At 53.7% G+C, this 13,773-nt stretch overlaps 1 protein-coding gene across 8 annotated transcripts in view; it reads right to left on the bottom strand.

Moving 5' to 3' along the window:
- Nucleotides 1-13,773, bottom strand: part of PTPRA (protein tyrosine phosphatase receptor type A) — a 100,441-nt gene that overhangs the window by 50,409 nt on the left and 36,259 nt on the right. For 5 of the 8 annotated variants that reach the window (XM_040556222.1, XM_040556226.1, XM_040556227.1 and 2 more), the window contains one exon: nucleotides 1,372-1,443. In XM_040556222.1, coding sequence (XP_040412156.1) covers nucleotides 1,372-1,404 — 33 coding nt within the window. In that variant the 5' untranslated portion in view covers nucleotides 1,405-1,443. Of the gene's footprint in view, nucleotides 1-1,371; nucleotides 1,444-4,481; nucleotides 4,498-5,512; nucleotides 5,531-9,650; nucleotides 9,670-13,773 lie in introns of those variants that run through there. The other 3 variants (XM_040556223.1, XM_040556221.1, XM_040556225.1) reach the window with 3 other exon arrangements.

Below are 13,773 nucleotides of genomic sequence, written 5' to 3'. Positions count from 1 at the left end.
AATTTGCTCTTGTTACGGCTTGAATTTCCCCCTCTCCCTGCAATTCCTCTGCCGGGTAAGCTATCCAGCACCGCCAAACCCTGAGCAAACCACTAATTCCAGTGGTGCTAAAAGGAAGCGTAAACCCCAACCGCGACATGAAGTAACGCCTGTGTTAGAGGGCCAGAGATATATAGAGATATAACACACCCTGCACTCACTCAGAAGACTTTCTTAAACATTTACAGCCCCAAAAATGTAAGAACAAAATCCTGCTCGTGGCGTTGGTCCCACCTGGGCTCCCAAGCATCCCCCGAAACGTTGCTGGGTTTGGGGTGTTTGCCACCGTGGTGGGAACTCAGAGCCTGGAACCTTTCCAAGCTGCTCAACCCAAATGTTTTAAGAGCTCAGGTGTACATGGAGGGTCCTGAAGTGTTATGTACTGTCAGGAGGCTTGTGTAGAGCCAGCTAAAGGGGTTTCCCCTTGGTAAAGACACACCAAAATGCAGAGGGAGAGAAGGAGCCGTGGGTGCCCACGTGAGCCCCAGGGCAGGAAACCCAGAGCAGGAGCCAAGGGAGATGCCGCGGGCACCCACCCGTAACCTCTGAAGCACCAGAAATCCCTTCCTCCAGCTCCTGAAGACCCTCTCGGGACTTTTTTATCCACTGCAAAGGTCGGCTCACATTTAGGTGCCAAAACAGTGCCCTCCAGCGCCCCGACGCACTCCGCAGCCAGCCTCAGCAAGGCCAGACCCCAGGTTCTCGAGCAGAGATCGCCAAAACTGCTTCTTTTTAGCTCCGTGCACACTTGGGTTTTCTTTCCCAGTGTTGTGCAACAGCTCGGTGCTTTTAACAGCAGGGATTTTCCTCCGTTTCATTCACCAAGAACCGAGTACTCCCTTACCGCACCTGGAGATGGACCAGCTTTCCACAGAAGCTCAAGCTGGCGAAAATAAACGAATAAAATATATTTTTAGTTTTTTTTTTTTTTTTGGGGGGGGGGGGAAATGGTAAGCTAGAACCTGAATTCCAACTCAACCACGAGGCTTCTGCAGAACAAAAAAATCCCTGTGCTGAGCGCTCTCAAACGGGAGTCGTGCCCCTTCCAACCCTACACCAACAGAGCCCGCATTATCCTTTGGGGGAGGAAGTCGGATTTTTTCCACTTAGCTACGTTCCCAGGTAACTCTTAAATAAGATTTCCCTTCCCCTGTGTTTAAAGGGACGCTCTGCTCCGAGACAAGGATGTAATGCCTTAACGCCCCTCCGTATTGCCGTGGCTGTGTACTGAACCCTAAAATAGCGACGAGCGGTCCACCGCCGGCGAGCTGGGATTTATTTCAAGGAGAGGGCAAATTCCGAGAGGCCAAAATTCACAACGCTTCTTCCTACCTTAATTATCGTCAGTAAATCGTCCACCTGCATGTCATTACGAGCCCATAAAGGTTCTTCCAGTGGTGCCCCCTGCAAACAAACCAAAAAACCAGCTTTTAAAACCAAGCAGTTACAATTCGGCGACGTCTTTGCACAACAGAATTTCCACTGCAAGGCAATTCCACGCCGTTTTACCTACACGCAAAACGCTCATTTTTGTTACTGAGACATGCTTGGAGGCAGAAGGAATAAAAAGTGATGATTTTGAAAACCAAAGCTAGAAAAAGGAGAGAGATCATGTTCGTGGCTCCGTACGAGTGTGCATTCACCCAGGGCAGCAGGGATACGCGTCGCAGCAGTTCTGTATTTGTTCATTTTTCCCACCCAAGCACGGAGGCCAGCAAACCCCAAATCCATCCCCACGGCTTGTGATGGCCACACGCCACCGGGGTTCCCCAGATCCAAGCCCCTCTGGATGCAGACTTTGGCTGTAGGGTCAAGTGCAGCCTACTGCAGTTCTCCCTCCCTACACATTGCGGACCTACACCAGCTCTTCGAAGCCAGGTTTGGCCCAAACCACAAAGTTTCCATAAGCAGCTCCACTGTCAGTATTTTCACGGGCAATTTATCCATCCGTGCACAAAGCTGCCAGGTTCAGTCACAGCCTTGGACGGCACCGATGAGCTCGTGAAAAATCTGAGGCCGTGGCATTTCCAGCTTTAGGAAGTGGTGGCAGGACAAAGGCTGCCCTTCCCCGGTTATTAATGTCATCTGGGAGCTGAACGAGAATCGACGAAGCTGTTTTGCAAAAAAAGAAACACAAACTTTTTGCGAAGTCTGGAGCGCGACGCACGCAGCGGGCGCTCCCATCGCCTTCCAGGAGGAAGCTGACGTGGTGCCGCAGGAAAAACCTATGCTGGGGGGTAATAATAATAAAAAATCAAATGTGAAGCCAGAACGAAAGCTGGAGTGAGGTGGCTGTAAAACTGGAGCAGCAGAAGGGGATTCCTGATGGGCACCTGGCTCCTTCCGACGGGCTGGGAGCTCAGGGGGCCACCTGCACAAACACCTCCTCGTGGTACAAACACGAGAATATCGATGGCCAAAGGGCAAACGCATGACAGCCCACCTTGAGAATGGCACCGTTACCATCTGTAGTGGTTATTTGTAGGTGTCAGTGTTAGCGTGTATGTTATTTATGTGTACGTTCGGGTGGAGACAATTCAACCAGGTAAACCCGTTCTCTGTTAGGGCACATTAACAGTAAGGAAGATACTATGGCTTTAGGAAGGAGCTTCCATTTTCTACGGCCAAAATTCAGTTCTCCAGTTCCCAGAGCATCAGGAAACCCAACACTGATGCAATCCAAGCATTTCTGGAGAACACAGCAACACAAAGCTGCTCGAGGAGGGGCTTCAGCTATGACAGAGACCCGGGGACTCAGCAGCCAAACATCTCCCAGCCAACGCTGCAAGCTTCGAGATCCCTCTGCACACCTTGCAAGCGACAAGGACAGGTGAAGGAAAAGTTTACTGCGTGCTCTCCTATTTTAGATTCACTGGAAGAACGTTTTCTTGCTAAGAAGCCAGGCGAATTGGCCGCGTGTTTCTTGAAATGCGCAAGTAGGAGAGGGGAGCAAGTAGGAGAGGAAGAGCTGGGGGTTTGCAAGCTCGCTGCGGCTCCATCCATGTGAGATACAGGTTCAGGAACTAGGAGGGCAGCTATCAAAGAACCCCGTTTACGAAGTGCTTTGGGGTTTGCAGCACATGCTGGGGCTCGAGACAACTCCAACGGGTTTGTTATTGCAGGACATTAAGGCTACAAAACGCTGAAATGCTCAAGATCCGCTCGCCGCTCAGCCGGGGTTGACAACGGTGGCTTACGGTTATCGGGCTGCTCCGTCTCTTATTAAAATAATTAAGGGAGCAGTAAGCCAGGTATTAGTTGGCTAGACAGAGCAAATCCCACCGCCCGCGTAATCCACCTGGAAGCCAAGTGTTTCCAGGGAAATCGAAGCTGCCTCTAATCCCTACAAATCTCGGTACAGGGAGCTTTTATTCTCCTGCCTCCTGCCGCGAGTTATTCCTGCCGCACGCCCCTTCGTGCTGCCAGAGCTTCGGGGGCAAACCGACAAGGAAATTAACGTTTTGGTAACAAAGCGCAAATTTTGGATGCTTCAGACGCAGCGTGGCGTGGGCAGCGTTACACTTGGGTTGAAAGCAGACCCGCTTCCCTCCGCGCTTGGTTTAATCGCACGTATCAACGCACACAAATCAGGACAATCTGAGCGTAAATCAGGTGTGGTTGCGCTGGTTTGGATGGGCCGAGCATGTCTGCGACCTGCCATTTCACCAAAAAGGGGCAGGAGACCTGCAGGGACCGCTGGCACTGCCTGATGCTCTAATTCCCCTTCCTACACATCTCCCCCGAGCTCCCACCGGCTGATTTACGGAGACAGGGAGAGGCTGCCCGGAAAATAAACCACCAGGGCGCAAACACTGATACGCACAAGGAAAATAATGAAGGGTAGGAGACTCAAATCCCCTGTGCTTTAATTATCTGCCCTGCCCCAAAGAAGCAAGGCATCCCCAGCAGGACGGGAGCTGCCGAGGGTGGCTCTGCTCCTGCCTGGCCAGCTCCTCAGCTCTTTCCATTTCCCTACCAGAACCTCTCGCCAATTTAGCTGCCAAACAGGATCGTTACGATGAAAAATCCTACCTGGGGGACTCGGGCTCTCTCTCACTTCAGAGGGAACCCGAGCTCGGTCTGTTCTCCGGGATGCAGCCAGGAGTGTTTCCTCTGACAGTCGTGCTGGCACTTTGCCTGGCTAAAAAACGCGCTGCAGAAGAGCCCCGAGCACTGACCCACTGCTAAAAGTGCTTAAAAACATCAAATGCTGAATTTTCAGAGAGTAACGGGGCCTAAATACCAAAGCAGCCCAGGAAGGGAAGCCTGAGTAAAAGGTTTTTAAAGGCTTTCAGCCTCAGCGTTCCTGCACTCCCGCATCCTTTCGCCGCTTTGATGGGATAAATATCAGAGGATGGTTTTGGAGCACCCAGAAGCTGCACGTCCCCGGAACGGAGGCAGGGCACAGCCCCGAGACCCCGACAAAAACCCCGTGGAAGCACCCGGAGGAGCGATGATCAGAGCCACAAACGCTGCTTGCATCCAGGCACGGCGAGCAAACGCCAATCGACCCGCGGCAAAGGGAGCAGGAACAGAAACGAGATATCACGGGGATGCGAAAGCGAGGGCTGCCTCGGAGGGGGGAAATCCTAAAAGGACAGCGGGGTGGCAGGCTGAAACTGGGGGACTCCACGAGCAGAAGCGCACTGCCAAAGCAATTAGCGAGGCACTAACGAAGATAACCAAGAGGCAGCGCTGTGAGTGCTCAGCCAACAAACCGGCCGGGGCCCCTCTCCAGCTCCCCAGCTCGACGCACGCCCTTGAGCACGAGCTGATGAGTCGGGGCCTTTTTTTTAATTTTTTTTTCCGTCTTTACCAGTAGTTCAGCAGCAAAAGCAAACTCATCTCTGCCTCTCCAAGAAGTGCTACGGCTCCTGACGCGGTCCAGCAGCAGCACCCTGACTGCCGGAGCTTCCCAAGCGCCCCAGATGCAGAACCCCTTGGCTCAGCAGCAGCGTCAGGCACTCGGACAGCTCTTCTCCCCACCCCTGAGTGACAATTAGCTTGTGTCTGCCCCCAGCACCTTAGCTTGGGGTGGCAGCTGAGCCAAAGATATATGCTAAAGGGTTTGCCTGGAGACTTTCCAAAATAAATCGGTTCAAAAAAGGCAAACACAAAACAGGCGCTGCCTGCAACCATCAGCTGGAAGCTGCTAGGAACAGAATACAGTAAGATTTCAAAAGACAGGTCCAAAAAAATGATTCCTCAGTTCCCCTTAAAGCATAAAGGCAATGGGGTTTTGTTTCCATCATGAACAATTTCTTTAATTGCTTCTAATGGAGCCCAACCTGGAGACCTGGGCCAGCCCCTGCCAGGGCTGAGCTCCCGGCACCCGCCGCCGCCCCGACCCGCCACGGCAATTCCTGCAATTCAAGTCTGGCAAACAATTGCTGCCCTGAAACGGGACAGCATCCAATCGTTATCTCCTTTCTTGTAAGAATAAAAAAACCAACAGACAAACCCCCCCTAATACCTGCATGTTTCCCGTGCAGGAGCTGCCACCGCGCAGGCACGACCGCGGCGAGCGCCGGGACTCCTCGCGGCTCTGCCTGGTGATGTTGCTCCTCTCAGCCGAGCACAAAGCATGGCAGAGCTAAACGAGCGATCGGGGCGGGGGGGGGGAAGAAGGCGCCTGGCTGCCTCCCCGACGCCCGAACGAGCTGGCAGCTTGCAGAAGGTAAATCTTTAAATCTTTACCACGCTTCTCGGCACAGCAGCCGACGCGCAGCCGCCTTCGCTTGGGTGCCAGCACCGCCGTACGTCCCCCCTGGTATTTCATCTCCACCCAGCTGTCCTCACCCGCCCTAGGACTTCCCTCCCCCAGCAACCCTTTATTAAACCTCTCCAAAAACCACTTTTTTGGGTGCTTTTCCTGTACCCACGCTCGCTGTGGATGCATCCCGCCCTGAATTAACACGGGGCAGACACCGAGCCCTGGCCAAACACGTTAACCCAGCATTATGGGGAACCCAAAATTATGTGGAAGGGGCACCCGACCTCCTGTGCGAGGGTTTTGTTTGAGCGGCTCAGCTCGCCGCCACACACCTGATAAGAGGCTGCAGCACCGACACGCCCCGAGATAAACCCCGAGGGTTCGAACCTTCAAAACTCCATTACGCACGCTGAGCGAGGGGGGGGAAACAAACACCTAAAGAAAAAGGCTCTGTGCGTAACGAGACCGTTTCCCTCGGCAAATATTTCTGCTTCCCTTTCCTTGCCAGATCTGCGTGTGCACGCCGAAATGGTGCCCTTGTGTTTGCTTAGCCCCGTGTCGTTGCCTCCCGGCGCCGCTCCTACGGACGATGCCCAGCACCGATGCCCAACGCAGCAGCACACGGCGGTCCTCTCCGGCTGCTGGCCAAATTCGGACCTCGCTCTTTCGCAGGAATGTTGGTAAACGCCAGAAGACCCCTCCAGGAGACCCAGCAAAGCTTAAGGAAAAGAGGCATCGTCTACAAATTGGCCGGGAGGGGTGGGAAAACCAAAGGCACCGCAGGGGTGGCCACGGACCCTGAGGGCCAGGTCCCAGGAACCCAGCGGGTGCTTGCTGGGAGATGGCAGAGCCGTAAATGAGAGGTGCTAACACCCAGTTTGGGTATTAGCAGATATTCAGACAGGCTGTGACCCTACCTGAACACATTTTGGGGTGGCACGGTACCCCTGAGCTCTGTGCCACGGACGTTAGGGCTGATGAGAGCGTCGCGCGAAGGGCAACGCGCAGCGCAGCAGCCGAGCTCTCGCTTCCAGCACAGTCAAACATTTGCAACCTTTTAATTCCTCTTCCTCTTGAGACTCCCTGAACACATATAAATACTTAGGAAGGAAAAATAAAAATGCACATGACTCGGTCAGCCTCCCTGTGCACGGCTCCTGCCCGCGGCTCGGTGCTGGTTCCCTTTCCAGGAAGGTTTTGGAGCGCACGAACGCGCCAAACCGACAGCTATGCCTCTCACCCCTCAATTCCCCAAATGTTTTGGAGGAAAATCCCACGGCCCCAGCTGGCTGTTTCCCTGCCAGCTCTCGAATTCAGGGATTTCTATTCCCGACGAAGCGAGAACGTGGGCTGCTCCTGCCACACACGCACAGGGCTGACACGGCCAAGGCTGCAGCGTGCCGCGCGGCCGCCGCCTGCTCCGCTCCCAAATCCCCGGCGCCGCGACGGAAACCTGCTCCGCAAAAAGTTTTTGGCTTTACGGGGTCCGGGGGCCAGCAAATTCGAGCATTTCTAAAGGTTCCCGTCCCAAAACATCCCCATCCTTTTGTCAAAGCCCACCCCACGGACTGCCAAGCGGAGCCACAGCCGCTGGAGCGCGCGTTTTAGGCAGGACCCTGCGGCGCAGCAGCTCGCCCGGCGGCGCTTTCAGCCCTTCCCGTGATTTCCTGCAGCCTCTCGCACGCAGGAGCGGGGCAGGGAAGCCGAGCAGCCCTCCAGGAAGCTGCCTCGAGAAAAGAAACTCCAGCCAGACTTCTAAAAATGGTTATGAGCTTCGGACGGCGATAGGATGTGCTTCGTCCCTCCGCGCAGATGGGTTTCTGAGCCCCGGCTATAAATACGGCATTGTCGCGGCCGGGACATTGTGCTGTGCTCCTCCGGGTCACAAGTTCAGAGCTTGTGGCGGAGCTGCTCCGAAAGCAAGGGCTCCTTTAGGGCCGTCATAAACGCCTGAGTTCCCCAGCACCTTTTTTGCTGGGCGAAGGGTTTCACATCGCGTCTTTTATCCCCGTTATCGGTGCTGATTTGGACCCCCCGTTAGCGCCTCCGCGGCACATCCTGCTCCGATTTAACGACGGACAGATCCCTCAGCAGGCTGTGGCGGTGCAGGATAAGGGTTCGAGAGAAAGGCAAGCTGAAACAGTGAAAAAAAATTAAGCCACAGCAGCTGAGGCCAAAGGAAGAAGGGTTTTCGCTCCTGGCACTCACACTCTACAATTTCGGGGCGTTAAGGGAAGATTTCCACCTCCAGGCTTGACCATCAGGCTCCGATTTTAGAGCCAGTGTCAAAACAAACTGCGGTTTTTGACTACATCCACCAGCTTTTTATAGGACAAGGAACCATCACCAATTGGTTTTGCTTGCATTTATTTATAACTGGCTTGAAACACCCCCCGTGTGATAGGGGCTGCCCTCTGAGTAGCTCCACGAGCACAAGGAACCGACCCTTTCCCCAGTCCCAACGTTAGCTCTGCTGCGGCTTGTAGGGTGGAGGAAATTGGAGAGGTTGGGGACGCACCCACCTAACAGCACAGATACCCAGGGGATCTCAGAGGACCTGAGGATCTGGGGAATTAGGGCGCGAAACGAGAATTATGGCAGGGAACCTTCACCTGCAGGTCTGAAAGCACCAGCCCCCTCGATCCCAAAACATTACAAAGGGGTTATGGGGCAACTTTCTGGGGACGCAGCTTGGGGGCTTCCAGCATAGCCACGTTGCGGTCCAAACCACCCAAATCCCCTCCAGGCAGCCAGAGACCCCAAACCATGCTCCCTGTGCAAGCCACAAGAGTTCTGCCAGAGAATTTTGTCGGCGGGGTGCTGGGGATGGCAGGAAAAAACCCGTGGGACTCATGGTGCCGGCAGCAAGGTCCCCGCAATGCTGCACAAGGACGCTGCACAATTCCCACCCTGGGAATTCTGTAACCCCTGGATGCACGCTGTTAAGCCTGGGGATGGAAACCAGAGCCAAAATCCAGGGACAGGACCTCAGGGACAGGACCAGGACATGGACGGAAAGCCTACGGCCGAGCTCTGGGCCCAGATGTTGCGTGCAGCTGTGGGGCTTCACTCGGATCCGTCGTGATAATCCCCCTCGGACTGAAGATGCAAGAATGCAAGAGGGCTCCCTTTTGTTTTGGGGTTTCTGCTTTGTTTTGGGGTTTCTGCTTTGTTTCACCAGCACAGACCCTGCAGCCAGCAGCCTGGCTCTCCAGCCATTCTCTCGGTACCGCTGTACTTGCTTAAAGACACAAAATGCTGCTTTAAAGGGCTGGGTTTGGCTTTTATTGCAAGCCACACATCTTCAGTTCGAATCTGCTCATGTCCTTCCCCCGAGAGAAGGCAAACCTCCAGCCAGGACTGCTTAAACCACTGCCTGTCCCCCTGGATACCCCATCCCTGCCTTAGCGGCTATGTTCAGTACGATCTGTGATCTCAGCTTCTTAAAAAATAATCCGCAGCGAAGGTGCCAAGCGTCAGACACCCACCAGCACCCTCGGTGTTGGTGTTTTAAACCCTGAAAGCCCACCGCAGGCAAAATTTGAAAGGCTCTGAGCTACAAAACCCCGGACCAGAGCGCTTTTGAGTTAAACACGTGCCACCAGCGCAAAGCCCGGGTTACCAGCACGCCCTGCGTACGACCGCCTCCCCCTTTCCTTCCTCTCCGTGGCCAACGACGCCCTCGAGAGAAGTTTGTCTTAATTTAAACGTAAAGTTGCACAGCCAAATTGCCAGCCCACCTGGGGGCTCCTCCGGCCGACCATGCGGAGGGAGGCAGGCGGGAGGCACGAGGGTGAAGGAGCACGCGGCTGCTTTGCATGGAGCAGGCTGCGCCGGCACAGCGCTCGGGCAGGGTTTATTTTCCCCTGTATCATCCCTTTTTTTTTGCTGTATTTACCAGGCACCGAGGAACCGAAACTTCTTCCTGCAGATCATATGCTGGTCAGGCCCTCGGTGCCCGGGATGCTGGTCGAGGCTCGGCAGTGGGATGTCTCCAGCCTACCAGCACCTGCAACGGGCTTTAAGAGAACAACAAGGCAGCTAAATCTACCTCTCACGTAACTGTTCTTCCCCCAAAATCTCCGCAGCCCTAAGGAAAGAAGAAGAAATCCATTTAGGGTGGGTACGTGCTGCGAGCAGGACAGGCTCCCAGCAAAAAGGAGGTTGAGTTCCTTTTTCTGGCTCCACCACCACGTTTTTTTACCCTGCTCTATCCCTCTTTCCTTACCATCCTAAATCCTGTATATTCAAGGGAAGGTTCTACCACAGAAACTTTCACTGCTGGTAAGACAATCGGAGAGCAAGCACGCACGTACGCGAGCAGCAAAGCCCCCAGCACGAGCTGGGCGCAGGTTTTGCAGCAGCCCCAGCTGCGGCCAAGTGCGCTCGTGTTCCCACAACACCACAACAAAAACATCCGAGACAACCCCTTCTCTTTTACAGATACTCGAAACTTGAGATAATTTCGTCTGTTTTCCTCCCGCAGCTATTTTCAGCGCCGTTTTCCCTGCTCTGAGCAGCTCGTTCTCCAGCACTGCCGATATCCACAACAAATTCGCTCCGTACGTTGTTTATTCCGATTAAACTTCGGACACTGCCATGCTTCTGAGCAGGCAAGTGCCAGCAAACCCAAAAAACACAGAATTAATGCATTTAAATGTGTTACATCTAAATGTGTTGGGCCGTTTAAATACATTTAACCCAGCCCCTAAGGCTGGGTCATTTGAACAGCAGCGGCGGTGGCTCGGAAACCCCGCGTGCCCCTGAAGAGTTAAAACGTAGTTATGGAGACGGGCGCGATTAAAATTCTGGGCGAGTGTATTTAAATCGCAGGGAGAGCCGAGCTTGCCCAACTGGATAGTCAGACCACAAGTTCCCCCAGCCACGGCTTTGATTTTTTCCACCGCGACGCGCACAAAAAATCTTCTTCTGCTTTTAGGGCCCGCACGCGGGATCACGCCGCGCGTTGCAGGAGACGGCTTGGGAAATGATTCCCACTCGGGAACTGCTGCCGCTTGGTGCTTCTGTATCCGGGAACTGCCCCCGTGCTGTTCAAACCCTGCCCGCAACCACGCTACCTGGGCACTTATCGGCTTCTCCTTTTGAAACGCTGCCGGGATGAAAGAAGAGACGATGGCATCTCGCTGTGGGACCAAATCCCTGCCCAAATCACCGCACGCAGGAGCTCGGGATACGACCGGAGCCGTTCGTGCCCCCCGCACGCCCCATCACCCCTTAAAACTGTTTTTATCAGAGAGCTTGGTCTTTGGGGTCCCAGAGCTTCCACTCTCGGGTTGTTTTCAGGAGGGAAATAACCCAAGATCTGCTGCAGAGCACCGCGACATGGGGTGCTGGGTGTTATCCTGCCCTTTCTGATCCCCATCCGAATTATTCTCCCTGACACTGCTGCTTTTTGAGCAGAGGCGGCCGGGGACTTGCACGTGGACGGAGCCACGCGGGGACAGGCTGCGCCCCGCAGTCACCACCCAGGAGCTATGGTACAGGAGCAATTCTGCAGCCTTATCCCATGCACTTGGCATAAAAGTGCTGTGATCGACAGGAGCCACATCGATGGGCACCCCAGGGAGGTCCGGAGCAGGAACCGACCCCCAGCTGCTTTTGGGTCCCATCAAAATCCGCATTCAGCTGCTCCGGGACCAACAAGTGCCTGTGCACGTGGTAGGGCTAAAACCAAACTGATCTGCTTCGTGCACGGCCCGAAAAGGCTGTTATTGTTATTATTTATAAGTCACGTATATAAAGGGATGAAAACTTCACCCTAAAGCTGAGCCCGGAGGGAAAAGCCTCCTCCGGAAGGTGCTGGGGACCTCGCCGCACGTCCCCGCGGGGATGCCGGCCCCATGCACGTCCCCGCCGCCCCGCTGGGCTCCCGCTGCCTTCCCCGGGCTCGGCGCTGCTTTCGGAGAGAAAAAGGGAGGCAGGCTGAAAGGCAGAGCTGGCAGAAGGGAGCCGCGTAGGTAACCAGTGGCAACTGTGCCTAATCCAGCGCGGGGACAAAACCGCCGGCCTCATTCTTACCCGCGGCACGTGTCGGGCCGAGCGTGGGCACGGCCGCAGCCGCAGCCTTCTCCGTTCAGTTTCGGCTTACTTTCAGAAGGGTTTCTCTTTTTATTAATGATTTCAGTCCTTTTTTTTTTTGACAAACGAGATGAGGCTGGAGCTGGTTTGAGCATAAAGGAAGCACAAAAGCTTTTTCCTCAGCATACGTACTCAGTGCACAAAATAAATGTATTCTGGTCTGTTATTTCCACAGTGCTGGAGAAATAGCCAAGAAATAAGCTGCTCTAATGCTCTTGTTCTTGACTTTTTTTTTTAAAGTATTACAGGAAAGAACAGATAAATACTCGACATCACGTTGAAGATAATGAGCTCAGCAGTTCTCTGCCCGATATTAAGGACACGGCCCCAAAAAGATGCCTCTGTGCCAAAGGATGCAGCGGCATCTGCTCACCTCCTAGGTGCATCAGCAGCAACGCAGGTCAAGATTGGAAGCCAAAAAATCTTAGAAGAACACATTTGTTACTGATTTTTTTAGAATTTGCTAATCACCAAACACGTAGGCTAATGACTGAGACTGGCTGCAACCCGATTGCTAATCCCCAGAATCACAGAGCTGTAGGGGTTGGAAGGGACCTCGAGAGATCGTCGGGTCCTACCAAATCCATCCAGATTTTTGGTAGCTTCTTCAACAACTACAGGGTGGCTTGTTTTTATTTCTTAGAGCTCGAACAGAGTACTAATTTAGTCGGTTCTGAGCTGAAAAAGCATTGTGGCTTGTCCCAGCCGAAACCAGGAGAGAAAGGCAAAGACAAAACGAAGACAGAAAACCATTTCACCTACTTTTGATCTATGAACATATCGGAGGCAGGAAGGACCACAGATGCATGGAAAGATGACGAGGAGAAACATCTGGTGCCTGCTGGCTGCACCAAGATACGTTTGTCCCTTCTTCCCCAGCACCAGGCTGGGAACTGAGCAGCTTTCCTGCACCTCCAAGGAGGTCAAGGAGAAGCCAGGCTCTGCATCAGACTGTGTGGTAGGAGGACACGAGAGAACGGATGTGAGATGAAGCGAGAGATGTTCAAACTACGGAGAGAAACTTTACCACCATGAGGTCAGTCAAGCAGGGCATCGCGTTGCCCAGCGAGGCTGTGAAATCTCCAGCCTTGGAGGTTTTCAAGAGCCACACGGACAAAGCCCTGAGCAACACGGCCCTGCTTTGGGCAGGAGGCTGGAGCAGAGACCTCCAGAGGTTTCAGCTAACCTCCTGAGCTACCCAGTGACCCTGCCTTCCCAGGTGTCTGATCGTCAGTTACAGCTTATGCCCTAAAGCCAGCCTGTGATGCCGGAACTGCACAAAAATTTGGACGATGAACTATTTTATTCTGAGCAACTCACTGCAAAAAAAAAAAAAAAAGCGCATACAAGAGAACAGAGGTTCCGTCCTCTACGAGACATCCCCGCACCCAGATGCTGAAAACCTTCCAGATAACGACAGTCCCTTCCTTCTGATTTCACCCTTTGCCTCAGATTCCCCTCGAAACAACACTTTCACAGCCCTGTAAATGCAAACAGACTGCTGCCTCGCAGGCAAGGCCGGGGAGATTTTCTTCTCCTCGCAAGGAGAAAAAAAAAAAAAACACAACAAAACCCTCTTGATTATTTATGCCGCTCTTTGAACAACACCAGCTATTGTCGGAAAGCTGTTTGCAGCGTTTTAAAGCTCTGAATGTCACATTGAGAGTCTGGTCATGTCGGCAGGGAAAGCCTGCCGCTGCCACGTCCCGGCACAGAACGCTTGATTCGAGGCACCCCGAGCACAGCAGCGCCGAGCCGGGCAAAACCGAAACGGAAGCTGGTGGGTGTGCCGGCCACCTTTTATATAAGAATATTGAAAAAAAAAAACACAAACAAGCAGGCAAGGGTCGGTTGGTTGCTTGTTTTTAATTTGGGGAGAACGGAGAAAAAGGTGAAGGGGCAACAGGCAGAGCCAGGTGGGC

Source organism: Cygnus olor, chromosome 4, assembly GCF_009769625.2.
Source record: "Cygnus olor isolate bCygOlo1 chromosome 4, bCygOlo1.pri.v2, whole genome shotgun sequence".
Lineage (NCBI taxonomy): Eukaryota > Metazoa > Chordata > Aves > Anseriformes > Anatidae > Cygnus > Cygnus olor.
The sequence above is the reverse complement of the archived record's forward strand: the minus strand, read 5'-3'. Positions and strand labels throughout refer to the sequence as shown.